The sequence below is a fragment of the Phoenix dactylifera genome, chromosome 2 (genome assembly GCF_009389715.1).
Source record: "Phoenix dactylifera cultivar Barhee BC4 chromosome 2, palm_55x_up_171113_PBpolish2nd_filt_p, whole genome shotgun sequence".
Classification (NCBI taxonomy): Eukaryota; Viridiplantae; Streptophyta; class Magnoliopsida; order Arecales; family Arecaceae; genus Phoenix; species Phoenix dactylifera.
The window spans coordinates 7,942,142-7,970,139 of record NC_052393.1 but is presented as its reverse complement, the minus strand read 5'-3'; the positions used below and the strand labels follow the sequence as shown (position 1 = coordinate 7,970,139).

The 27,998-nt window shown below is 39.8% G+C and overlaps 3 protein-coding genes and 3 non-coding genes across 9 annotated transcripts; 2 read left to right on the top strand and 4 right to left on the bottom strand.

Moving 5' to 3' along the window:
• On the top strand, window positions 1–2,379 carry LOC103710791 (cyclin-P4-1). The gene is made up of 2 exons (XM_008796686.4): window positions 1–461; window positions 1,756–2,379. The coding sequence occupies exons 1-2, from the start codon at window positions 115–117 to the stop codon at window positions 2,012–2,014; spliced, it is 606 nt and encodes a 201-aa protein (XP_008794908.1). The 5' UTR covers window positions 1–114; the 3' UTR covers window positions 2,015–2,379.
• A 3,141-nt stretch (window positions 2,380–5,520) lies between these two features.
• LOC103710790 (histone-lysine N-methyltransferase, H3 lysine-9 specific SUVH6-like) lies at window positions 5,521–21,976 on the top strand. Of its 4 annotated transcripts, XR_005508765.1 has the most exons (3): window positions 5,521–8,478; window positions 16,469–16,739; window positions 21,725–21,976. XR_005508765.1 is itself a non-coding variant. In XM_039119720.1 (2 exons), exons 1-2 carry the CDS (start codon window positions 6,253–6,255, stop codon window positions 16,499–16,501), a joined length of 2,259 nt encoding a protein of 752 aa, XP_038975648.1. In that variant the 5' UTR covers window positions 5,521–6,252; the 3' UTR covers window positions 16,502–21,976. The 4 variants fall into 4 exon arrangements, 3 of the variants coding, with proteins under 3 accessions (XP_038975648.1, XP_017699206.2, XP_017699205.2); XM_039119720.1 differs by having other exon boundaries at window positions 16,469–21,976; XM_017843717.3 differs by lacking the exons at window positions 16,469–16,739; window positions 21,725–21,976 and having other exon boundaries at window positions 5,521–5,922; window positions 6,206–8,866.
• A 1,006-nt stretch (window positions 21,977–22,982) lies between these two features.
• LOC103710789 (putative glycine-rich cell wall structural protein 1) lies at window positions 22,983–23,621 on the bottom strand. The gene has a single exon (XM_008796681.4). The coding sequence runs from the start codon at window positions 23,619–23,621 to the stop codon at window positions 22,983–22,985; it is 639 nt and encodes a 212-aa protein (XP_008794903.1).
• Window positions 23,622–26,487: 2,866 nt separating this feature from the next.
• LOC113462978 lies at window positions 26,488–26,723 on the bottom strand. Its single transcript, XR_003386405.1, has one exon. It is a non-coding gene; the product is annotated as a small nucleolar RNA Z112 (small nucleolar RNA).
• Window positions 26,724–26,984: 261 nt separating this feature from the next.
• Window positions 26,985–27,140, bottom strand: LOC113462976. Its single transcript, XR_003386403.1, has one exon. It is a non-coding gene; the product is annotated as a small nucleolar RNA snoR2/U65 (small nucleolar RNA).
• Window positions 27,141–27,226: 86 nt separating this feature from the next.
• Window positions 27,227–27,457, bottom strand: LOC113462979. The gene has a single exon (XR_003386406.1). It is a non-coding gene; the product is annotated as a small nucleolar RNA Z112 (small nucleolar RNA).
• Window positions 27,458–27,998: the final 541 nt, after the last annotated feature.

Sequence of the window (27,998 nt, the reverse complement as noted above, 5' to 3'; positions counted from 1 at the left end):
CTCTCTCCTTGGCGGAGTCCACCCTGCCCACATCTATTTATTTCCCCTCCTCTTCCTCTACAATCTTTATTAATTTTAGCCCTCTCTCTCTCTCTTTACCAAGAGACCACCCCAATGGCCGAGGTCGTGGAGGAGGAACCGCATGCCATCCCAAGAGTGGTCTCAATTCTCTCCTCTCTCCTCCAGAGGGTGGCGGAGCGGAACGACGCCGCCCAGCGGCGTCCAGCTCTCCACGACCGGGCCTTGGCCTTCCACGGCCTCTCGAAGCCCGCCATCTCGGTGCGCAGCTACCTCGAGCGCATCTTCCGCTACGCCAGCTGCAGTCCTGCATGCTACGTCGTCGCCTACGTCTACCTCGACCGCTTCACAAAGCGCCACCCCTCCGTCTCAATCGACTCCTTCAACGTCCACCGCTTCATCATTACCTCCGTCCTCACCGCCGTCAAGTTCATGGACGACATGTAAGTTTGCAGCACTAATAGTACCAGCAATAGTTTCTAACAGCGCTTCTTGTGTTCCTTCAATTCAGAATTCTTTTTTGATCACTTGGAGTAGTTCTTGGCTTTCTTGATGCTGGATTCCTGATCTCTTTTTTTTTTTTCGTAATGCTTATTCTTCTTGGAATCAAGCGATCTTTGTTGTTGCGATTCTTCTTCTTCTTCTATTTATCTGGGGTTTGGAGGGGTTACTTTAGAGTTCTTTTCTTCTTGCTAAAAGTCAGGTCCCTTCCAAGTTGCGCACACGCAAACAAGTAGTCTTACCAGCTCCCCGGAACGCTTTTAATTTCCTCTCAATTCTTTAGCGAGAAAGAGAGAGGGAGTTGTGAGAAGATCCGGCCAGGTGTTTGGGTCCCATTGATGGCTTCCGTGAGCCCTCTCCACTCCTTTTTGTCCACCTGCCAACTAAGAATGAGGTGGGCGTGTCTTCAAAGGAATCCTTGCATCCCTCTTAACTCCATGGATGATGGGTAGTATCGTAATCTCGCAACCACAAGTAGTTCTTGTTGTAGGGACCATTTAGCTTCTATGGCCATGGAACAAAGTGTACATCCAGTTGGATTGGTGGTAAACTTAGCTCATCTCTCAAATCGCCATTAAAAGTTTTGCCTGCCGTTTTATTTGAACAGTCATTGCGTTCTTATTCTGTGATGTAGGTAGAGTCTGCAACTAGAGATTAATCATAATTTGGGAAGGTAAACTTAAGAAATCATTAAAGTTAAAGCAGTGCTACTGGTCCATTTGTTGGAGGTTTGGTGTGTTCTGATGGTCCCCTTCAACTGCAAGGGAACTCATCATTCAGCACATAAGATACATGGAAAAAGGAAAGAAAGAGAAGAGGGGATGCTTTCATATTTTATGACCACTGGCATGTGGAAATGAACATTCTATATATAGTGACTTCTTGACAATGATCGGCAGACTATTATAACTTCAAATTGGTGCTGTTTCAATTGTAAAGAAGTCATCTCAACTAGTTTAGCATTTACATATAACTCATCACATAGAAATTGCAGGATGCACATTGGATAGGAAACAGCGCACTCAATAATTTCAACTCCAAAATTAGACCTCAATACTTGCATTGACAGTCATGTCGATCGATATGATTATAATTGGTTCATATTTAATTCGGTGGCATGCTCATTTTACATACCACATATGTAATTTTAATTAGATACAGTTGTTTAACCAGGAAAAAAGAAAAAGAAAAATCTCCAACTGGGTTGCTAATTATGTTCTCTGTTTGTCTTCGTAGATATTACAACAATGCGTATTTTGCAAAGGTGGGAGGGATAACATTGATGGAGATGAACTATTTGGAAGTGGATTTCTTGTTCGGCATGGGCTTCGAGCTGAATGTAACCCCTGTCATCTTCCATTCCTACTGCTCTATTCTTCAGAGGGAGATGCACCTATTGGAGTCACCCCCTGCTCCCCCAAGGTTACACTGCTGCTTGACTGAGGAAGAGTCCAGCAGAAGCAGCTGGCTGTCTGAGAGGTGCCTTGGTACATAGATGAGCAGAGAACAGCCATTAATGTAGATGGACAGACTGATACCCGTTTTGTTTAGTTTCTGTCTTCTTGGATTCCAGACTCTGGACTATGTGAACTATAACCCGCTCTCATTTTATCCTGCCTTTCGGTTTCTCTTTGATCAGGAGGTTTGTAGTTTTTCTGTGAGCGGGGTGTGTGTGTGTGTGTGTGTACAGACCTGCAGTCCTTGGTCCTCAGAGCATGGACATGGTTCAATCTCATAATTGAGATCTTCAATTCTCCTGCATTGGGTTCGTATGGTCTATGGTTATGGTGATCTGAATTTTATGACTGCAAGACCTTAAAATGATTCAATTGACATGGTACTGCCTAGATATCTTGTGAATCTCTTCATTGAAAAATCTAGGCAAAATAAGATTAATGGGATGCATGTCTCTGTGCCATTCATTATTCACTGTTGCCAACTCGTACTATAAGAAAGCTAATTGCCGTAGTATCATCATCTCTTATGGATCCACTTATGATGTCTCTATCATGTCAATGTCTGTGGGGTAGACAAGATTGGAGGGATCAATTAGAGAGCCAATGGCGTGTCTTGAGAACATGGGCGAAGGCACTATATCTTTTGAGGCCCTCATCATGACCCCCTTCTTGTGTAGGCCATCCCCTTTACTTTTAGATGTGAAGACAGAATCTTCTCCTTGAATACATGTTGTTCATAGCTTTGTCTGGCCAAGTTGGAGAGGAACATGCGCTTTGGAGATTCGGCACTTGCCAAGAAATTAAGAAAGGCAGCTGTCAATTGAGAGGCCACCTGAGTTCTCCCCCCCCCCCCCCCCCCCCCCACACCCACATGGTCCACAAGCTTGTGATCCACTCTTTGTGCATATGGCCTGCGAGGGGACTCCATTTTTTTTCCCAAGCAACACCCCATGTGTTGCGCCGAGAACATGATGTGATTCTTTGCTTTCGATGGTGGTTTTGAGCAAGATTCGCCGTACCGGTATCGGTAGGCCTACCGGTAACCTATCGGATCGGTACGGTTCCGATTTGTATCGGAACCAGCCAACTCTTCTCTGTCGGAGCCGGAGAAAAGAAGAGAACGAAAGAGAGAGCAGGAAAGAGAAGGAGGAGGAGACCTGGCTGGGGGGTGGCGGAGCCCGGGGGGAGGGGCGAGGGAATCCATGAGGGCGCGGTAGAGGCCGAGGCCGCGGCCGCGTCCCCTGTTTCTTTCAAAATAGGGACGCGGCTGCGGCTTTTTAATTTGGAAATTTCTGCGTCCCCTGTTTCTTTCAAAACAGGAACGCGGCCGCGGCTTTTTAATTTGGTTCGGCGGACCATGGTTTGGAGCCGAATTGCTTGTTTGCACACATACATATAGTGCATGTTATTGTTGAGCCTCTTTTCCATTTTAATACCAGATGGTGACTTTGGCCTAAAGAATTGCTTTGGATGCCTAAATACATTAAGAGAGAATGTGCCCAGCACCCTCCATAATTGTTTTTTTTTTTTTTTTTCTCTTTTCTTTTTTCTGCATGCATGCGTGTCAAATTGGGAATGCTCCCTTTTTTATCACATAATCTTAGTTTGAAGCATGTTATTGATGTGTTTGTATAATAGCACCTTTCATCAAACCAGGTTAGGATGGAGATCCAACACAATAAACATGTCGATCTGAAGCAAGTTATCAGCGGGTAGAATAGTACCCCTTCCATCAAATTAAGCCAGGATGGAGATAGACCATGATGAACATGTGTTAAAGGCCAACAATGGTTTTCTCTTCCTTCACCATCTGTCCTATTATATGCTTGTCAGCATTGTAAAATAGAAGGTTGATGGATACCTTGATGTGGTCATCCAATGTAACAATTTCGTAGATACAATAACCAAGCTGCACTAGAATGGACATAGACTAGAATGGACTCGTTCATGTCTAGTAGAAGCTTGCAAGCTGCACTTCAGCATGATCCTCAGATACAACCTTCTAACCTTCCAACTGTCCACCTGCAACTTCCGTTTAGCCCAAATTTAAAAAGCAAGCCCGGGCCCTGATAAAGCCTGGGGCTCAAGGTTAGGCCTGAGCTGGGCCCATGACGGCCCATATTTGATCCGAATTTATCCTGGGTTAAGGCTGAAAGGAACGCGAGGCAAGAGATTGGATATTCTATGAACTCAGACAATTACCTACTATACATATAATTTGTCTCATGATATAGTAAATCTATGAACTATTTTTGTCTATGGATGGTATGAGAGACCCGGGGCTCATCCTGGCCTTCTCATGCAATATTCTGAACAAGATCGCATGAAGTGGTAGGAGACATTGATAATAACGATTGTGTCTTGTAATCTTGCTGAAGATATTGAATTCTGGAGTCAATTCTAGAGCAAAAATAATAATAATGGCGTGACCAACTTATGCCATGTAGGGTCGATTCTAGAGTCACTTAGAGACGATGTTATAAGATCGATGCATTTAATGAAAGATCTCAAAAGATGTCTACAAAAGCAGAAGAGGATGTAGATGCAAGAGATTCTGTCCAACTTATCAGAATTATCACCTTGAGCTTTCTATCCAACTTCAACTGAAACTTGATTAATAGTAAGGCTGCAAATGGGTCGGATTGACTCGTGACCCAATCCGACCCACTTAGACCTGATCTGACCCATTTTAGAGGACCTATGTGGTCGAGTCGGATCCTAAAATTGGACCTGTTTCATTTTCTGAGTTGGATCTGGGTTTATTGAATTCAGATTTGAACTGACCTATTAAAAATTTGAGTAATTTTGAATTTTTAGTCCAATGATCTGACCCGACCCGATCCGAATATGTAAAATTATTTGGGCCTGCGGGGGGCAAATAAGTTCTGAAAGCTAATAGGTCCCAAACCGGATTCGAATTTTTTGGGTTGGATTCAAGTTATACATGGATCCGACCCGACCCGAATGACCCATTGGATCAAAAATTGTAGTGGTAGACCCGATCCGATCCGATCCGATTTTCTATTGGGTTTGGTCTGAATCTAAAATTAGGATCTAAATAAAGAATCGGATTGGGTTGGGGTCACTCATGATCCGACCCAACTCAACCTATTTGCACTCTTAATTCATAGAGGTTCGGCCCATTTTTCAATCTACCGCCAATCAATTGGGCATTTAAATACAACCTTTTGGGGTGGAAATCTGACCTACACGTAGCCATCAAAAATTGGAAGCAACACTCCGCGATGAAGGCCTAGTTGGCTGAGATTAGCCTTTTACTTATCCTTTCCCTCAAATCATTCATTTTGGTGGTGCTTCTAGTTGTTTCTTTTGTTTTCTTGTAATATTTTTAAAGATATATATTTTTTACATTGTGGTTTACCTTCCAGCTAAATTTAAATTACCCTAGCAAGAGTTTGTGCCCATCTAAAACTCGATCTTTAAACCCCATATAACATTTTGAAGGAGAATAGACTCAAAATTACTATTTCCAACAGGAAACAAATAGGACCCAAGAGCGAGAGGCTCACAGCCTCACACCGGCTAGTGAAAGATGAAGGACGAAATACCCAACGCCATTTCATGGATATGGTGACGTGGTGTCCGTGGCCTCTTCTCATTGCAATCTTCCAGTGTACGGTGTTCCTTCTCACCTACTCACCGTTCAGAATCAAGAACCGGCGGCCCATTCCCGGCGGAAAAGTACCGATTACCGCACTACAACACGTGACCTCTCTGAGTACGGGAAGCTATTTATACCCCCCCGGTGTCCGTCGCGCCACTCTCACTCCCCACCCGCCACAGCCGCGCAACTCTCTTCGTCGTCGCCTTCGGACGATCCGATAAGTGATAACCACGAGACCAAACCCTAGCACGGGTTCAAAGATCTCGCCGCCATCCATTCCCTTCTCTCCCGCGTCGCTCGCGCGACAGGATTCGATCCAAGGTCGGTCTTGTCTCCCATCCTCGTGAACTCCTCTTTCCCCCCATTTGTTCACTTTTTTTTTTTTTTCAAGATCTGGGCGAGCTCTACGCTGTCGTGTTATTCTGAATATGTTCCTGCTTTCTTTCTTTTTTGTTTTGTTCTTCCAATTTCAGCTCCGGACTGGTTGAATTTTTTAAGTTCTTACGCACATTGCGCTGATTAAAGAAATGTATATAGCCAATTTTTGACCCCCTTTTTTCATTTTTTTTAATCGTCGAGAAACTGCAGTATTGATTGATTTTAGTGATTTTGCTGCAATTTTTTCCTTGTTTTTGGTGGGATTGAATTGGAATGGATGAGACTGCTGGCGAGGGGGAAGATTTGAAGTCTTTGCAGAATTCAAGCAGCGGTGGTGATGTTGGAATTAGGTATAAGAAGAAATCTTTGGCGCCCTGGAGATTCCAAGAAGGTTTTCTCCGTTCCTCCTCCAAAGGTCTTCTCAACTTGAATAAGGAGGACTCAAGAAAATTGGAAGAGGAAAAGGAGAAGTATTCTGGAAAGGGGTCATGCAATTCTTTGGAGGAGAAAGAGAAGGCAAGCAAATTTATAGAGGAAAAAGAGAAGTATTCTGAAAAGGAGTCATATAATTCTTTGGAGGAGAAGGAGAAGGGTTCTGGAGAAAAGGAGAATCGGAAAGCTCTGGATAATCTCAAGAACGGTGGTGATGCCAAAGTTATGGGCAAACGACACAAGCAATTGGCCCCGTGGAGATTTCAGATTGGTTATGTCCGATCCGCTTCCAAAACCCTAGATTGGAGAAAGAAAGTCTTGGACAAATCATCGGAAGAGTCTTTCCGTTTTGGTGGGGAGGAATCAGTTGAATCTGTGAAAAGCATGAATCATGGGCCTCAAGAATCTTCGGAGGAACCACTCAAATCAGTGGAGATGGTGAGTGATTCGACCAAGAAAGAATCTGCTCCAAAGATGTACCCTTCTGGCATAAGAAATTCAGCAGACTGGTATCCTATTACTACTTTTAAGAAAGATGCCACAAATGGTAGCAAGAAGGACACCAATAGGACTGAGGAAATAGTTCAAAAGGGAGTAGCAGTGATCCAAACTACAAATGGAAAAGATGTGAAAGGAATTGAGATTTTGACAAAGAAAAGAAAATTGGAGGGACCCCACCAAGTGAATAAACTAATGGAGACTAATGAAAAAGAGTCTTCTTGGCACATTGAACAGGATGGAAGCTCCCATGTTTATCAAGCAGCATGGCAGTCGAACATGGCAATCAATGACCTCTTGGAAAATATCGCTGCTCGTTGCAAGGTCATGGAGACCTTACATCAGTTTCGTACCATATTTAGAAAGGTATTCGAGGAAGAGGAATCAAAGTCAAAGGAAGCTGATCAGGGTGTTCGTGCTGATCTTACTGCTTTTAAGCTCTTCAGGGAGAAATATGGGCTGGGTGATGGTAGGAAGTATCTGGGAAGTGTGCCAGGAGTTGAAGTTGGCGATGAGTTTCATCTGAGGGTGGAGCTCTGTATTGTTGGCCTTCACCGTCAACACCAGGCTGGTATCGATTTTGTTAACCAAGGCAAAACAAATTTAGCTATTAGTATCGTTTCTTCTGGTCGTTATTCTGATGTCAAGGACAAATCTGATGTCTTGATATATTCTGGTTCTGGAATTCCTCATAAAGATCAGACGCTTGACCGTGGAAATCTGGCACTGAAAAATAGTATGGAAACCAAAACACCTGTACGAGTTATTTATGGTTTTGTTTGCTACCAATCCAGTGATTCCCCAGAAGCTAGGGCCAAGCAAAAGAAAGTACCAATTTATATTTATGACGGACTGTATTTGGTTGAGAGGTATTGGAGGACAAAAGGGAGCGGTGGTCACTATGTTTTTATGTTTCAGTTGAGAAGAATGGCAGGGCAACCCAAACTTGAGATTGCTGAAATTATGAAGTCAAAAAGCTCACAACCAGGTTTTAATCTCTATATAGGAGATATATCTCAAGGAAAAGAGAAACTACCCATTTCTGCAGTGAATGCTATTGACACTGAGTATCCGATGCCATTCAAATACATTGCAAATTTGATCTATCCTTTTAGACACCACCCACCTCCTCCAAGCGGTTGTGATTGCATTGATGGATGCTCTGATTCCGACAAGTGTGCCTGTGCTGTTAAAAATGGAGGGGAGATTCCATTCAATCATAATGGTGCTATTATAGAAGCAAAACCTCTCGTCTATGAGTGTGGCCCTTCTTGCAAGTGCCTTCCATCTTGTCACAATAGGGTCAGCCAACACGGCCTCAAGTTTCCACTGCAAATCTTTAAGACTGAAGCAAGGGGTTGGGGACTGAGATCCCTGAAAAAAATTCCATCTGGCAGCTTCGTCTGTGAGTATGTAGGAGAGATATTGGAGGATGAGGAGGCTCAGAAAAGGAGAAATGATGAATATCTTTTTGCTATTGGGAACAACTATTATGACAAATCCCTCTGGGAGGGTCTCTCAACTTCAATACCTGCTCTTCAAAAGGGTGCTTCCTGTGAAACTGATGAGGTGGGTTTCACTATTGATGCTTCTGCATTTGGCAATGTTGGAAGATTCATTAATCACAGCTGTATGCCAAATCTTTATGCACAGAATCTCCTTTATGATCATGACGACAAGAGTATGCCTCATATAATGTTTTTTGCTTCTGAGGATATTCAGCCATTACAAGAACTGACATATGATTACAACTATACCATAGATCAGGTTCATGATTCTGATGGTAACATAAAAAGGAAAAACTGCTGCTGCGGCTCTATTGAGTGCACAGGCAGGTTGTATTAAAATTGTTTGTATTCATTGAAATGGTAGCTTTATACAATTGAAAGTTTTCTAACTTTTCCAAGATCAATGTCTATGCAACAAAACTTTGATGGTGTAGTGAGTAGATAAGATATTTTCACTCTTGAGAGTTCTCCATAATTCAAGGTGCTTTGATAATACTTCCTTCAAAAAGTGATTTTTATGTCTTTGGTTAGGTTTTTTAAGGTATAGATTTGTATCACTAGAAATATGCTATCAAGTTAGAGAACTTTGGAGGTATAAAATGATTATCTTGTAGGAGACTTGGAGTGCCCTTTTTCTTTGGTGAAATTTATGACCTATATATTCTTCTATAAACTTTGACCTAATTCACGTGGTCATTTCCAGTAATCATGACCATACTTTCTAAGAGCACCTGCTTAAAACTAATCTGTCAAGAACAGTGATTATATGCTGAAGCTGCCACTTAAATGCCTGTGGAATCAAATCAGTTATACAATCAATTAAATTTCAATAACTGTAGATTAATTGAACATCAGCAACAATTTCTGACAATATAATTAGATCAACTTATTTGATTGAAATGGTGAGTTTATGTGCAACAGGTAACACGATGATTATTATCCAAAAGGTTATATAAGCGATATTCTTCTCTACCTTGAAAGCTTCAAAATATGATCTTGTGGATAGATCAAGGGTTGAAACACTAATAATGGTACCAGTATTGAAACCTTATCAGTACAGTATGATATTGGTATGATACCAAAACATGGTATGCCTCTTGGTGCCAACATAGCGAAAATGAAGTGATGTACCATATGTCGACAAGGACAGGTTGTGTGGGGCATATCAATAGAGGTACCTTGCTGGTATGTTAGGCACCTTACTAGTATGATTTGACATAGCCAATGTGCACTCATGCTTAGATCTTGGGGTTAGATAGTCTTCTAATTTTTTTTATATTGCTTCTTTTACAGATACTACACAACTTAATATGTGTTGTATGTACATTTGTATGCTAAAAAGACTTCAAATGTGTTTTCTAACCTTCTCACAACCAACTTCTGCCTGTCATCCTATCCTAATCACCTATAGTGATACACCTCAAAATCGGCCATGGCCGACATGGTAGGCCGACCAATAAGAGCTCGCCATATGGCTCGCGCACAAAGGCATTTGAATTTCAAATTCACCCCAGCTAGCATCCAACATAGCTCAACCCACGATCACGCAAGGAAAAAGCATAGGCAAGATCAGCAGACGCAACGTGCGGGCATAATGCCTGAGTGGATTGCTCGGGCTGTTACTGAACAATCCGCAAACATGCCCGATTTGTTCGGTGATGGGCGCCGACCCCCTCGCCTATATATATCTTACCTAGGGGACCCTCAAGTAAGTTATTTTAACTCACCATGATGCAGCTACTCTGCCACCTACAAGACATCCTCTCTGTTTCCCTGAGAGCTATGCCTGATTTAGGCACGAGGAGTCCCTGTTGGATGCACTCCAGCAAGTGGACTTTTGTTTCTTCTGTTTCAGGTTATATCTGGCATTGGAATTCTTGTCCAAGTGCAGCCAGCACCATCTTTTCTCAAATTAGGGGCGTGCAGCGAACCCAGTCCAACCCTACTGACCTGATCGAAAGTTTCTCCGGCCACTCTAGCGACCTCGACAACTCGGTGCTTAGGTCGGGCCGGATTTTAGCAGCAACTTATAGAAAGATTAATATATGGCTTTCCTCCCTATTTTAAGAGTGTAGCTGTTAAAGGTACGTGCCTAGGCCCTGCCTTTTTTCCTAACTTTTTTCCTAAACTCTTTTTTTGTTTCTCAGTTTCTTATCCAGTTGTGCTTTACTTGGATTAAGAAAAGATATGTACTCGTGATCTTTCTCAACTTGGAGAATGTCTTAAATAGTTAGAATACCATGAAAGATAATTAAGCGGGCATTGTGGAAGAAAATCATTTGTAAATGGTATATTGGAACTGTTGGGACATTCATGTTGGGTTGATAAATGATAATAAGCATTAAAAATTAATTGTGGCGAGACAAATATGTTTCTGTTCCTGGTTTGCCTACTTAAGAGCTAGCATTAATCCTGTATCTCTTTATCCTAGTTACAAATGAAGTTACTAAAAATACAAAATAAGATGTATGATGGTGTAAGCTGTTAGTTAGTTATATTCTTTAAGGATAAGGCCGAGATATTGAATAGAAATATGGGCAAAAGAGATGATAGGGCCTAAAAATCAGTAGGATGGAATTTGTATGTTCTGCAACTTCAATGGAAATAGAAGGAATAAAAGCATGGACCGGCCAAAATAGATGGCCAAAAATGGCCATAACATGACCACTTATGTTATCATGAAATTGTTTTACATGTGGACAAGGAGATATGTGATAACATATCTATTAAAAACTAGAGGCAAGTGGATGAAGAGAGATGTGTATGAAGTTGCGCCAATTGCAGGTAAATGATGAATATATTCAGATGACATTCGCGTTTGCAGAAAAGATTTTAAAAGACCATACTAAGCATCACTATTCAAATCTATATTGAAAGGTATAGAAAGAGAAGAGGAAAGCCTTGCTAACGTGGGGTAAAGTTTTTAAATAGGATTTGCAAAAGCTCAAAACAAGATCGCTAGTAAACCTTGGCAGGAATGATTGGCAAATAAACATGAAGCCAATCCTAAATAGTAAAAGTTTGATGTTTTGGATGCTTATTACTTTTTGTTTCTTTATTTTTTTCGTTATACTTTAGGTAATGTAAATGATTGGCAAATAAACACGAAGCCAATCCTAAATAGGCAAAGTTTAATTTTTTGGATGCTTATTATTTTTTGTTTCTTCATTTTTTTTCGTTATACTTTAGGTAATTTAAATTAAATCTCACTTTTCACTCCCCTCCTATTTGCATCTTTTCCTTTATTTTTCTTTCCTTGTTGTCTTTGTCAATCTTTTTTCTTGGAGTTGCTGTTCAAGTTAAGTTGCCATCATTTTTATATAAAAAAAAGTAAGGCATTATACAAGGACTTGTGTGGGTATGTTTATAATCCCACATCTATTGCACACTTAGGAGATCTTGAATACTTATATAGGATAAAGAAATCCAAACTATAACTTCTAACTAACCTTTTTGGATAAGGTCCTAGGTCTTTATAAATGGTATAAGAGCGGACCCAGCACATGGGGACACCATAGCACGAGCCTTTTTGGTGCTCACATGGGCCAATTTTAGTGTTTGTGACTGGATTGATTAGATTTGGATCTTTAGCCTTGCAACTTAAACAAGGGGAGTGCAGGTTTTCGTTCAGTCTCACATCAGTTGTGTACTGGGAGATCTTGAATACTTATATAGGGGCAAGGAGCCCAATTATTGATGCCTTTCTAAGTGAGGTCCTAGGTAGTTACACATTGTCTTGAATATTTTATTATTTATATAAATGTTAAATATCTGGAAATTGTAGCTTCTTCAAGTATGTTATTTTTCTACTTATATGTTTGAAAGTATTCTTAAATGGATAAAACCATCCAACTGCTTATAGGAGGACTACTTTTTGCTCTCATCCTTGTATTGAGTTATGCCTTCAGTTTTGTAGATAACTCAGTTTACTTGTAAAATTGACTTTTTAATAACGACTTTTAAATACTAAAGTATTTCTCAAATTATAAATATCCATATGTTTTATTATATGCAAGTATTGCTAAAATGAAGAGCGGAGGAAAAGGAGGATCGTAGACACGTGACCCTCCTAGAGAAAAACCCTATTATATCTCATTGTATCGCCTCCAAGTCCAAATCTACATATTGTGCCCCCGTTGGGCTCACTGCAGTTGGGGGCTAGCAGCCCATTAGTTCCAAGAAGAAGCCTCTTTCAGGTACTTTCTTGTTGTTCCCAACTTTACATTTTTGAAACTTCAGGGTGCTGTATATTTTGACTTCCCAGTATCAAATTTAGCAAACAGCTTTTGAATTAGTTAGGAAAAATAAAAAGAATTTCATTCAGATCTACAGTCTGATTAAAATCCAATGACTGTGCTCTCTCGTGTCCCATTCAATAGGTTTTTCTCTCCTCTGTCTCTCACCAACACTTTGATAAACCTCAACCTTCTTCCTCTTCCCAACCACAAGCTCTCCATGGTGGTTTGTTGGATGAGAGATGCCCATCCAATATCCCACCATTGCACCACCTAGCCTTCACTCTCTCTTTCTCATCTCTGGCAGTGAGGCTGTCATTTACCTAAACATGGTAATGCAGGACTGAATTCTATCCCATTCAATAGCCTAAATTTTGCTGATTTAAAGTTCTTTAATTGCAGGCTTTAGATTGAAATAATTAGGGTTTTTGAATTCTAATGATAGCCAATCATGATAGCATTATAAGATCTTTAAGTCCATAATTTTAGGAGGTTAAAAGGAGTTGATTTAGGTAAGTCAAGGGTTCACTTACTATTTACGTCACTGTAGCATGAACGTATGCTACAATACCTGTGGGCTGTTAGGAGTCAATAACTAGTTGGTTTTGGAAACTTATTGAGGTATTTGTTTCTATCTTTATAAAGAGTCCCAAAAGGACTAAAATTCGTTAACCTGTGGTCAAGTTTGAGAATGGTTCGAGCAAAAGACATGCATAGTGGTGTTTTTTTTATTGTGAATGGAATTGAAGATTTGAGACCAGGTTAGGCCCTGTTGTTTTGTCCCTCTTTCTCCCCCCTTTCTCCTCCTCTCTCTATTTTATGCTACTTATTCCTCCCTTCTCTCTCAATCTTCTTATTCTTCTTCTCTATCTTTATTTCATAAATCTGTTGTTTATCGCTGCTTCTTTTAGGCTTTGAATAGATCATACTGCTATTTACAGATCTCTGTGTGCATTCTTTGATCTAATTAGATTACAGGTTTATTTTTGATTGTCTAAGAAAGTTCTAGATTGTGATTTGGTACATCTTCCCACATATAGGTGCCCTCAATAGACATTCTTTGGAACAGTCATTGCCCTAAATTTCAAATATTCTTAATGACTATCCTAATCTTGGAACATGGACAACAAGCAATAAAGTCCTTCATAATCTTAATCCTTTGCCTCAAGGTCCACGATTGCATGTAGGCAGCCCTGACCCACTTCTGTCCTACATCAAATTTGGAATCAAAGCTAAAGAACCCTGCTTTTCCTCTTTACTTTCTCTTGATCTCCTTTCTATCCCCTCCTTTCACCCTTCTATCATGTCCTCAAATGAGTTGAGTTTCAAAATTTATGATCTTCATGAACATGTCAAACATGAGAAGATCTTTTGCCAAATGGATGGTAGGCTGACATATATCAACGACGATGTGATGTCAAGGACTTCTATACATCAAAAAATTGCAATAGCTTTAGACATTGAAAAGCTCTCTGAGGATGAACTCCAAATCAAGAGTCAGGAGAATGAAGAACCTAATGAAACACTTCATGAAGAGCTTACAATAAAAGCTTCTAAATGTGAAGGGCATATGTTCAAAATCCCATCACACAAAGATGCTGCAATCGGCGATCTATTGATTAAGGATGCTACAAATGATGATCCATCAGGTATTTATATGTAGAAGATTACAACGATGAAGATTTGCATGAAAAGCACTCATGGTGAGATCAAGTCACAACCCTAAATGACAGAGATCGAACGATATGAAGATCCATTCTTGACTCATTTGCTGGATTCCTCGAAGATCTCAATTCAATAGATGATCCAAGCCTTGGTTCTTGTGAGACAATGGACATCAAAACAACAAACGAATGTCCCGATTGCAACAGAACTTTATGTGGGCCTCTATCATCAAATTATAAAGACTCGATGGAGGATCAAGCTTCTGGAAAAAGATCTTAAGGATGAGATCCGCTCGGCAGAAGTGGATGATGCAGGATTGAATTGTTTCACATTCAATAGCTTAAATTTTCTTGATTTAGAGTTCTTTAATTGCAGGCTTTACATTGAAATTATTAGGATCTTTTGAAGTTCAATAATAGCCAAGCAAGGCCGTATCATAAGATTTTAAGTTCATAATTTTAGGGGGTTCCAAAAGAGTCAATTTATCAAAGTTATGGAGCTGCTACTGTTCACATTACTGTAACAGGAACAATGATGCTACAATACCTGTGGCTATTAGGAGTCGATAACTAGTTTGTTTTGGAAACTTTTTGAGGGATTTGTTTCTATCTTTTTAAAAAGTTCCAGAAGAACTAAAGTTCTTTAACTTATGGATCAAGTTTAAGAGTCCTTATAAAGTGGTCAAGCAAAAGACTTGAATGTTGGTTTTCTTAGTGGGAATGGTATTGATATGTTGAGGCCATCTTCGGCCCTCTTGTTTCTTTCCTCTCTCTTCCCCGCTTCTCCTCCTCACTATATTTTCTGCTACTTATTCCTCTCTTCTCGCTCTTAATCTTCTTCTTTGTTTCATAAACTGCTATGTATACTTGTTTCTTTTGGACTTTGAATGGATCATAGTGCTGTCTTCAAATTTCTGCTTGCATTAATTAATCTATTTTGATTACAGATTTAGAATTGGTTGTCTAAGAGAGCTCTAGATTGTGATTTGGTTCATGTTCCCACATATAGGAAATAGAAATTCTTTCGAACAGCCATTGCCCTAAATTTTAAGTTCTTATTGACTATCCTAAAAACTCCGAACCTGGATAACAAGCAATAAAATCCTTCATAACCGTAATCCTTCACCTCAAGGTCCACAAATGCATGGAGGCAGCCCTAACCCCTTGCTGTCCTACATCACATGGACTTCAGCTGAACCCTTGCTAAGTGATTTCTTTACCCTTCATTTTTTTTTGTTGGAGAGCATTGAATGTTATTTTGTGGCACTAGCATAGTTGATTTCAACATAATTTTTTTCAGAAGTTTAGAAGAAGACTCTAAATTAAGCCTTGACAAATAGTGGAGCGGGAAAGTCATACAAGAGCATACTAAAAATATGGCATCATCTGAAGTTCTGAACTGATTGTTGTTTATAGAGTATTTAATATTGTTGTTATCATATTCTATGTATATGATGTTTAAGTTTCGAAAGATTAATGACTTCTCTGGTCATTGAAGTGTGATGAGAGAGTGGAAAGCTTTATATATATTGTCCCTCGGCCAATGCATTTATCCCCTTCAAACTAACGATGTCATCAGTTGATCAAGTGATGAAGTTAAGCAAAGGCCTTTTTCCTTCTCTCTGTTATTTATTATTGCAGCGTTACTTGTTTTTCTAATTCTCTTATTTGTTAATAATGCATGTTTTTAAGGTTTCATATGCATGGACAATAGATTACAATGAAAAGTCTAATCATTAGGATTATGAGCATATTTTTAGAAACTAAAATATTTAAAAAGGCTTTTTTATCATGAGTCCTAGTAAGTTTGATATCATGAATATTTTTTTTTTTCTTTTTGACCTGTATTTTGGATTTTAAATAAGAATAGATTTGTTCCCCCTCTACATAAAGTCCCTGGCTCCACCACTTGCTAGAACCCAAAAAGTATGGTAAGAAAAATCATATATCTTAGTCTCCATATTCTGTCTACAATGACACTAATTGGTACATAGCATTTCAACAGAATGGTTCGTATCAAGTGTTATGTAAAATTTGATTTTTATTATCTAACTGTCCATATACAAATGGTGACTACAGGATATAGGATGTTTTTTCATGTTGTCTTTTAAATTTTGGATATTTCACCATTAATGATATTCTTGCATCTCAGCTAACTTATGCAGAAGACTTGGTGCCTTTATGAAAAATTTTGTTCAACCTTAGTAATGTTCTTTCTTCAATGTGATAATTAGTACTTCTTGAACCAAAGACAGAGGTAAATTTTCATCATTCATATTGTATTTCTTCGGTCAAGACAACTGTAGCTAGTGTTACTTGACAGCGATCGGTTCGCATCTCAATAGGTCTGCGGATCTATTTTCTTCTATACGAAAAATCGCCATCCAAATTGGACAATGTTGGAAGGAGTAAACAACAGATCAGTAAGTAATGCTTTTGCTGCAAAATTAGTCTGTAACTATTCTTCTCTGATTTGATTTTTTCTTTAAATATTTACTTCAAATGTGTTGTTCCTTAAGAGATATCATATAAAATAATCTGCTTTTGATACCAGCTAATAGATTCTCTGATGATCCATGTGTTTTCGTCCTTGTGTTTTCAATTTCGAGGAATATCTTAGCAAAATCGCATTGGATTCTCTGTATATGAATCAGAATCCTAACAGGTTTTTTACGATCAAAGTCTCAACCTAAAAGGCATTAGAGAATCCAACCATATAATTTTTGGTTCTCTGTTTGGATGTGAGTCCATTTCAAAACCAGACAAAACTTACCAACTGCTGAATCGTCCAAAATGCCCTTGCAAAACTAAGTTAATAGATGAACTAAAATAATATTTGGATAATTCATCTGGAAATCAGTCTTTTCCCTTGGATGGAAATATAACATTGACCTTTTCAGACTGATATCCTTTTCAGTATCTTCAATGTAGGTTGTTGAAGAAGTTCTCAATTGTGCATACAACATGTAACACACGTCCACGTGTTTACACAAATGTAGTAAGTGTCCAAATATATCCAAATCTGATTTTTATTCAATGATATAATGGATCCAATCTTGGGATATAAACATGAATATTTGGGTTCAAGTTGGAATTACTAATTTGCTTTTTACCTCCTTTGCTACACTTCAATTTTTCCTCAAGGGAATCAATGTAACATCTGTAACATGGCAGTTGATGCTGCTTCTTTATTGCATAAATGCTGAAACCAATGCTGGTGTGATCTAATTCTTAATCAACTATGCAATGTTCATGATTTTGGACGAAAAGTGAAGGGGCTGGATGGGCAAGTTCTTCTTTTTTATCTTTTTTTTTTTTTGAGCATGAATGGGCAATCCTCAATGCATAAAAATTGGATTTGCGTCTAGAAGATAGAAGATCATGATAAAAAACAGTCACTTTCTTCATAGTTCTTATAGAATCAACTAACAAATTTATGAGGATTTTTGCCCTTATACAAAACATACCATAAAAATACCAGACCAACTTTTTAAACTAACCTAGCTATCAATCTACACTACCATCACCAATTCTCTTTAATGCCAAATTGAGGGTTGTGGGCATGTGACAATGTCACGCCACCACAAGAGAGAAAATACTCTATAAGCAAACTCTAAAGAAAGAGTATTTTATTTTTCACATCAAAACGAAGGAATGCATATGAGTGCCTAGACTTCCTCACAATTATAGAATTCATGGGTATGTCATAGATTCCTTCTAGGATTCATACACATTGAAAACTTATCAAAATCTATTGACCAAAGTCGATTTCATAGAGACTGGATGCATCAAGAATCTCCAGCCCTCAACCATTGTAGATTAACGAAGGGAGCATCTTTGACATGACTCAAGGGCGTGATGGGATTGTGATCAGATCCTTATTTGTCTCCCCCTACGCATTCTTTAGACTTTACTTTCTAACCCTCAAAGATCTTGTTATGATGAGTTGTTAGAGGGGATGTTCACAGATTGAATAAGTTGCTTCATCAATCTTAATTGTTTGAAGGAATGCAAGTCTTCCAATTGGTGTAAAGCTATTTATTTCTTACTGGAGCAAGTCCAAAGAATTTGTAGTTACTCTAAGAGGCAGAGCTAGAATTTTTGTGTTTTGTTGATAGGAAGGGCAAGTGTCATGATTTTGTCATATTCATTTTATCAAGGATGACTTCTTAGTTGGCGAAATGATTGGGGGTAGAAACCACACCAGTGATTCTCTGAGCCAGTCTTGATTGGGGGTACCTTCTTCTCTTCTTCCTTACCAGGAATGCGCAATTCTCTTCTTCTAGCCTTCACCTCCTGCCCGACCCACAAAAAGAACCCAGCTTCCAATCACATACGCATAAGGGAATTCCACCATCCTTTCTTTATATTCAGCATCTTTTGGACACATCTTGGAAGAGAGTTGTCCACAAGGATCGAAATACTAACCGCTTTATGATCATACACATTATGGTGCTATATAAAAATATATTTTTATTATCTTGGGAGAGCTTTATGGTTTTCTTTGAACTAATAAGGATTAAAAATTTGAATTAAAAGATTTACTCCTTGAAGTTTATTTTTATTAAGCTAGAAGAATAAAGGGCATAGTTTAGGTCAGACATTCTATATTCTAACTTGAAGCATAGATATACACAAAAATAAGGAGATGAGATTTGAAAAATTAGATTTAAAAAAACTTGACCAGGGAAGCACTCGCCTTCCTCATCACTGTCTACAAGTCTATAAGCTGGTGATAGTGAGTCAACAAGAGGAAGAGAATGAGGATTGAACCATTGAGGGCAGCCAACCACCCAAAAGAAGTTCCCGAGAGGAACCTTCAAGCCACGAGACCACAGAGAAATAAAGTCGGGATTTCATCACTTTGTTGTGTTGAGTCCTTGAACTTTGAAAAATTCAGGACTTTGAAAGGAGTCAAAAATAAACACTTTTAAAATTTCAACTCTATGTATCCATGAAGATAAAGAGGCTGTCAGGACTGAGCACCTTCCCAGATTGAGAGAAATTAGGTTAGAAGTTTCTGATTTGTATAGGACTTCTTTCAAATGATGCTTGTTAAGGGAAGTAGAATTTTGGTTCAGCAGATCAGAACAAGGCACTATAAATATGAAATTAGTTCCTAGAAGCTCGGGCTATATATCCAAAACTAGTTCCTAGCAGATTGGCTGTCTGGACTGAGTGCCTTCTCCGACTGAAAGAAATTGGATTAGAAGTTTTTGACTCGTACTGGAATTTTAAATGTGAAATTTCAAATGATGATTGTTATAGTGTGGAGGATCAGAGCAGTGCACTGTATATCTGAAACTAGTTTCTAGCAGATTGGACTATATATCAAAAATAGTTCCTAGCACATTGGAGGGGGGAGGAGAATCGCTCATGAGGCCTGGGAGGCCACAGGGTTTTGGCTAGTGGTGTACAGAGTTTCCCAGTGGTAGGGGGGCACATCCATGCATGACCACTTTGTGCTCTCCATGTCATACCACACTAAAATAACATCCAGCAACATTTTATTTATTCTTGATCACGAGAAGATTGTTAGCCTCAGCCAAGGACCATTGGCACCATTACTTGATTTATCTTGAAAAAACATAAACAAGCAAAACTGTTCTTCCTCAATTTCTTGGCAACCTTGTTCTAAACTTAGCACTTCCTGGTTCTTCATATGCTTATATACTTCTTTGTGCATGAAGCATGACATCAGTATGTTAGATTAGTTGTTCCTTGAAACTCATTGCATTCTACCTTTCCTGAACCCAGTCTCGCATTTTCTTTATTACTGGTGGACCCTAGATCCTCCATTGGCTGTCCAACACCATGATGTTGTCTGGGTGAGTATCAGAAACTAACAAATCCTGATTAGAACTTATTTTATCTGACTGCAATCAGTACTTGGGTTCCAATGAGTAGAGGTATGGTATTAGATCCCAACTAATTCTAACTCTAACTGCTTAGCCTGCACAGACTGACCACCTCAGGCGCGGCAACCCAATGAAATTTCCCAAGTAGCAGCTTTGCTGGAAGGAATTGGATACAATACTATAGAGCATCAGATGCCAGACACCAATAGCACTTTAGTTTTCATGTAAAATCTTGATCTGCTACTAATTCTAGATCTTCAACTCCATGGCAAGCATGTTGCTGTGGCAGAATAAGTTGGTATAGACTCTATATCAACGTTCACAAAAGTAATGTTATGTAGCTCATACTATACAACGTTTGATTATTGAAGTACTCTCCTTTGTTCTAAAAATGGTTTTTTTTTTTCATATGCTCTGTATTTAGGATACCATACCACTGTTTTACAGTTCTAAAAAATTGGCTGTATGTTTTGTGCAAGTATTGGACAAGGCCATGATAGGTTGGAACTTATGCTTCTGTTGTCATTGTTCGATACTTCAGAACTTTGGAAGGGAATTAGTATTATGATCGATGAACAAATACTTTTTTTCCATTAACCTCACCTTCTATCTTTTACTTTTCCAATGATAAATAAAACCAGGATAAAAACTGAGTTTCCTTTTTAAACAACTTAAGACTTGCACTCCACGGACAGCTTATGGAAGCAGGAGTAATGCTACTTACATTCAAAGCCAGAACCTTGTGTTCATGCTGAATGCAAGATATGACCATTTGCATCCCCCTTACATTGAGGAGTCAGTCCCTCAAATAAAATTATCTGTTGCTCAGTAAGATTTTCCCAAGCCCCTCTTCATGTAACACAACCCTATATTGTCATACCAGTTTAAGCTTGTTTTAAGTTTCCCTGTTTTCAATCTGTGTTTGCATTTCATAGTCTCCTATTTGCAACTTAAGCAAAGTTCATTCATTTAGATCAGTTTTCTTGCCCATTTATTTTGCTGAAATGGTTATCACCTTCAGTGAATAAGTTATGGTAGCCCTTTGGTTGGCCATTTTGGATGGATCAAAACTTAGCATTCCCAATATCCCCTTTCCCAATAACTATGATGTGGGTGCATCACTGACGCCATGAAGAGCATCTGAAGCAAATTGATCATGCTTCAGGGCACATGATATAGAATAACAGCTTCCCAAATTTGATTTACTTCATTCGGGCTGTGCGTCACAAATTGCATTGATCCTATGGATTTTATGCATTTCGTATTATGCAAGAATTAGGACAACTTCAGTTTATGCACCGGTCAAACTGATTGCTGATGAGCACTCATTGCAGCAGTCCCAAAAGAAAAAATCTTCGAGGATTGACCAATCAGTTAGTAATTTATATGACCTTGTGATTTAGTAACAATATCTATCTGACCAATCAGTTAGTAATTTATATGACCTTGTGATTTAGTAACAATATTTATTATGAACTGGGTGTTCAAGCAAAGTAATGACTAGAGTAATTTATCTGTATCTTTGATGACAAAGATGTAACTTCTTACAGAGTAGCCAATTTGAAACATGAAGAGGATGCTTCCATGATGAGATTGTAGACATACCAAACCTGCACTCCAAGCCTGTATCTCTCATGCAAAGAAAAACCTAGCTTTTTCTGTTTGGTTTTGCATATTAGTTGTCTGATTTTACCAAAGACCATCTGAGCCATAAGCACGGTCATCTGTTCGAAGACATAAACTCTGGATTCATGATTTTCGTGTTCTCTGAAATAAAAAAAGGTTATGGCTTTCATGTATGATCTGCTAATTTTCTGTTAAACACATCTCAGAGCTCTCTCTCTCTCTCTCTCTCTCTCTCTCTCTCTCTTAGAGAGAGGGGAGGGAGGGGAGAGAGATATTTCTGTTAAAGTACATTTGTCATCGATATTTCTAAACTGCATGGGGAAACCATGCTGGTGTACTGTAGCTAGAATGAGCTCCTGGTTTGTAGACAAGCATGAATTAATTAACTAATTTCGTAATTAGTGCAAAGACGGGAACACCAAATTCCTATCAATATCAGCAATTTGCACCCGTGTAGGGACCATAGCTTGGTCTAATCCTTGGTGACTCACTCAGTCGCTCCATGCAGTGAGGATATGATAATGGAATATGGTGCCGAGCATCAGAAAAGTCTTTTGTATGTGTCATGTTTCGCAGCAGTTGTAACTTTGTGTCATTAAGTGTTCCATCTCTATCATATCGTCTTCCAACGTAGAATTACACGGCGGACAGCGGTAAAATTCCCTTTGTCCTTTACACTATAGTTGAGCCTAGTTGGTTCATCGTAAATCGCATAACACGTTCTCTTTTTACCCTAGATGTTGTCCGAGTCTATCATGTATATCAAGATAGAACCGGCCATTTTTGCCATGAGACTTGTCTCCTATAGCATCACGCATATCAACATTTGTATTGATTTCTTATCCTGTTATTCAAAAAATTATACTAAAATGATGATTCTTCCACTTCCATTTCTGGCACAGTTTCCCAAACTCAGATCCTTTTTACTGTAACTACGAAACAAGGGATGGAACTGATAGTTCGTCCTTTTAATGAGAAGACATCAATGATCAATCTGATCCACATGAGATAACACTTCTGTGAAATTTATTTATTCTGGCTTGAATACCTTAAAACAAAGCGTGCCCGAACTTTTCTCACATGCTATATATATAGTAAGAACGGTGTTAGATTTACAGCGGCCAGTTTAGTTGATTTTGTGTATTATACCTCACACCATCTTAAGTAAAGCCAGCCCGATGTTCAGTCATCGCCACCATGCCACGGGAACCATCCATTCCGGGGGCTCCAACCGCCGCCGAAGCCGCCACCCCCGGGACTGCCATATCTGCCTCCAAACCCATATCCTCCGGTGGCTCCACCACCACCGTCGCCGCCGCTGCCGCCTGGGCCGCTATGTCCCCCACCAAACCCGTAAGCTCCTCCGCCGTCTCCATGATCACCGCCTCCACCGGTGCCAAACCCATAACCAGCCGATGGTCCTGATCCAGTCCCGTACCCGAAGCCGAATCCGAAGCCCTTCCCATCGCCGCTCGGAGTCTGGCCGGAGCCCGAACCGAACCCCCAACTGCTTCCAGGGCGTGAGCCCCATCCCCAACTGTAGTCCCCGCTGCCGCCCGGACCGGAAACATGGCCGGAGCCAGTGTTGCCACTCTGGGCACCACCACCACCAGCAGCAGCACCACCGCAAGGCGCAGGCGGCGACGTCACACCCGGTGGATCGGTCTTGGATGGGTCTTTTTCTTCTATATCGTTGGCATGAGTGGGAGCGAAGGACAGGACTGCAAGTAATAAGAAGATGAAGAGGAGGATGGGTGTCTCATTGTGCTGCCTGCTGAGTTGCATTGCTTTTTCTTCTTCGCAGTTCTCCCTTGTCTGCATGTTCCTGTCCGATCGATATATAGAGATGTTCTGGAAGTGCCTGGCCTGGGTGGGAACGCTTGGTGTTATCAGGCGCCCGAGAAAGTGAGCATGGTTTCTTGTGACTGTGACTGCCAGTCTCAAAAGGTGGGTCGGCACTACCCCCTGGATAAGAAGCGTTAAAACTTTCGTCGCACCACCGCCCCCATGACAAGCAATAAAAGATTCGTTTAGTGCCCGTTCCCTTCATTCTTATGTGCTCGACTGACCAACTTGGCCCCAATACTTATACTAAATTCCTACATGGATGCTCTTGCCTTGCTCTGGTCTTTATACAACTCCTTTCATCCAGTTGTATCAACTTTTAAGTTGGTTTTAGTTAGTCTCCGATATGCTTATTGCTTACCTATGGGCTTGGACTGCTGTATCTCTTAATCCAGCCGGCTTTGCTTCTGGAAATCATGAGAAGTATGTGGTGGTTGCTTCAGTACCAAGTCTAGATGACTAGAACTGGCATTTACTAAAAGTGTTATTCCTTTCTTCTTTTTTCTCATCTTTTGGCGAGGGTGAGGAATGTCCTTGGTGGAGGAGCGCATCATTAAAAAAAGGACACGAGAACTGACCCCACGCCGGAGGGCGCCTTCTTATTGTTTGTGATTGCGTGCGTCCTTTCACAGGGTAGTGGTTGGGAGTTCGCGGGCAATCTTCCTTTAGCTTCGCGAAGATTTCCCGGATTGTGACTCCCAAGTACCTCGTGATCAACACGTGTCACTCTATTATATGTTGATGGCAGAACAAATTCCATCGTGCCGAGGAATGTAATGAAATCAAAGGCTTTAGATTTAAAGTGGTTATAAGTTATAATGCAATGATTAGTATTAGATGATTTTTCTTTAATACCAGGCATAATTTAGGAGCAACCCTGTTGTGATGATGGCTGTTGTAGGCTATTTCTTTAACATCTTTTCTTCTTCTTCTTTTTTTGGTAGAGTTTACGGCAGAAAACAAAGAAAACTATCAAATAAAAGCAGCAGAATAAGAGGAGAACCAAGCAAACTACAAGAGCGAACAGACTTCCCATGAAAATAAAGGTCTCCCTGGGATTCTCTCTGCAAAATAAAAACCAAATTAGAAGCCCGAAGAGAGAAGGTATCCAAAGAAACGGACTGATGTTGAGAATAGTTACTTCATTTTAGAAACAAAGACTGTCCGTAACCCAGTCTCTGTTAGTTTCCGCACGGATAGCAATGTGATAGTGGTTATTATACTATTTTCGGAACGTTCAACCCAAGGCTGTAGTGGACGAGTAGTGCCGTTGTCTCTACATTATCCCCAAAAAGTAAAGGTTTCAAGCCTCTCCAGGAGCTGACCACGAATAGATTTTGACACTGTTGAACGCAAAATATAAGAAAATTTGATGCAGCGCCTAAGATGTCAAGATGTCAAAAGTGGGTAAAACTCAAAGGCAATTGACCATCAAACATGTAAAATTCCGCAAAGCAACCCTAACATATCAAACGTCATATATAATTATGTGGAATGAAGTCCATGTCTTCTCGCACGTAGCAGTGGTTGGGAGTTGCCAAAGATCGCTTGCATCAGCCCGGATGGAACGTGTTTTATTGAGGCAATCTAGCCACAGATCAAGCGGTGGCCCACTCCATGTTACATATACGGAAACCGTAGTATGTCGAGTTAAAACCTATGAACTATCATGTTGAATAGTATGTCAAGATGAAGGCTGTCAAAGCTGGATGCTGCTACTTTAAACAGGGTGCGATATATAGAATTCTAAACAGGCTCGAGCCTCTAAACTCAGGCCTAGGCCTCACCCCAAACTTTAACAAGCTGTTTGGGAGGAAGCCCAGGCGGCAGGGGAAACCAACTCGGCCCAGTGCTGAGCTTCTAGTCTTGGTCATGCAATAGTTGAAACAATGGGTAAAAATTTTGACGATCAATTGCCCAAGTATAACAATTAATGGTAAATCTGCCCATGGCTCATCTAGCCAGAGGCACTACTAAGTTGTTCTTTCTAGCCAGAGTCAAATAAGCCACCATTCTGATTGCACCGTTGTTATCCAAACAATATCAAGCATACAAGCCATTTCATTTAACTACTGCGCCAACAACTCGACCATTGGAAATGCACTTCCTACTGACGGCCACCTTTGAGAACTCGGATGGTCTCATGCAGGCCACGAGGCATGAACATATGTATCAAGGATAGAAATAAGAAAATAATCCACGTAGAAAATATTTGCCCCCATCACTTCTTAGCATCGACGGCTGAACCTATGGATGCTGCAGAGAACTGTTCCAAACCAGATTCTTAAGTCAAGGATGATTGTGGATACCTGGAACCAAGTTGGTATAGGTGCTCCGATGTTTGGACTTTGGATTGCTGTAAGATTGACCAAAATCTTGCAAGTCAAACTGCATTTGAAAACTCTTTTTTGTTAAAGTGGCCATAATTAATACTACTTTAGTATTAAGAGTACAACCAAATACAGCAACGATTTTTATTTGCATGCAAACAAACATGAAAATTTATTTAGCTGTAAAATGCAACGTGTAGCCCCAACTATATGGATATCCCAACTACAGGCATGTATCCAAATGCTAAATAGACCAGATTAATGCTAAACGGAGTCAACTGCTAAGGCCAGAAGTACCTACATACCAAACTGCTGGATGCTATCGAGTTGAAATTAGCAACCAGACTGAAATTAAGTGTTTCAGATATCAGGATTGGGGGGGAAGCAAACAACAAGGATCTCGCATGCTGAAAATGTAAATTCCAATCATACCCCAACCATATCATTATCAAGCTCAAATAAGTAACAATGATAGGACAAAAGACCAAAAGAATTGATTTCAAGCAAAAGGCATCTCTCAGAAACCCCTTTAAAATCATACGAACAGCTGATCCAACAAGACCAAAAATGCCTCCAACTCTCTCTCTCTCTCTCTCTCTCTCTTTCAACAAACCCTAAATTTGATTGGATCTGAGAGGAGGCGAAGAGAAAAGAAAGCGAGAAAGAGGCAAGCTGGGAAAAATGCGACTGCTGATAAAAGTGTCACATGGCACTTCCTATCTTGAGGTACCATCCTCCTCATCAAGATCCAATGTTCTTAATCCAAGCCAATATCAGAAGGGATGTTTAGAGAGGGACTTGGGTGATGGGACCTGTAAACGTGCAGGCATCTCACTCAAAGTAAAAAACAATGAAAAAACTGATAGCGTCTCATAGACTGTTGCAAATTGTCCATTTAGTTTTGCACCAGACTGCAACTGCATATTTTGACAGACAAATTATGATTGTTTAATATTTAAATTTTCCAAAGAACAAATATGATTCTAGATTGGTAGCTGAATAAAGGAACAGATGTAATCGCATAAACCGGCTCCGTGGATAGACAATAACCATCTAATCCACAGGTTCCTATCAACTTGCGAAGCATCAAAACTTGAGTTGATCTTGGCCCAATCATAGCATCTCGGGTCAATGCACCAGGCTACCAGAGAAGTGGCATTGGACCTAAGTGTGAAACTCAGAAACACCAAAGTGAACAAAAAGTTTTTTTTTAAAAAAAAACATAGATAAATCTAAAAACTAAGCACAGTGATCCCTCAGTGACCCATTTAAAATCACACACACAGCTGATCCAATTATCCCAAAACGCCTGCATCTATACTTCTGTTTCAGCTACCCTTCAACAACAAGCTCAAAGTTTGTTTTGATTTGAAATGAAGGGTCTGAGAACAGCAGATAGAAGAGATCGATATACGGTGAAACAGCTGCTGTTAAGTGTCATACCGCACTTCCTATCATGAGGTCATTCCTCCTCATCAGGATCAATTAACCGTGAATCATACACCTAAAAAAACACTACTGAACTAACCAAAAAAAGGAAAAAAATCAATTAGGAGGATGTTAAGATGCAATCACTTGAGTGTTATAAACAGTGGTAACCCAAAAATATATATACAATAAAATGTTGGCACAAGGAAATAACACAAAATAGTTTTTGCAGTTAGTCACATTTGTACATTACAACACCACATCACAGTTATTTGAGAATGATGACCGAAAGATACCCCTAAATTAACAAGTATTGCAGCCATCCAGAAGATACATCAATTAATGAATTTTGAAAGCAAACACCAAAAATAACACCAACATAACCATAAGAACATCGACATAAGTATATAGGTATCATGACCATGGCTCAAGACCAGGGAGTTTAGCACCAATAATGATATATATAAGACTCATATAGCCAAAATATTGATTCGCACCATATGATGGTTTTTATTAACCTCAGCCTCTAATTCCAGCATTGTTTAGAACATCAACATAGGCTTAATGAGCAACTCGAAGGCAAGACGTCATCAAA

Excerpts from the sequence above, each read along its gene's own strand:
- LOC103710790 (XM_017843717.3), top strand. The coding sequence starts at position 6,253 with ATGGATGAGACTGCTGGCGAGGGGGAAGATTTGAAGTCTTTGCAGAAT.
- LOC103710789 (XM_008796681.4), bottom strand. The coding sequence starts at position 23,621 with ATGCAGACAAGGGAGAACTGCGAAGAAGAAAAAGCAATGCAACTCAGC.
- LOC103710791 (XM_008796686.4), top strand. The coding sequence starts at position 115 with ATGGCCGAGGTCGTGGAGGAGGAACCGCATGCCATCCCAAGAGTGGTC. Across the intron at positions 462-1,755 it reads GTCAAGTTCATGGACGACAT|ATATTACAACAATGCGTATT; the intron begins GTAAGTTTGCAG and ends TTGTCTTCGTAG.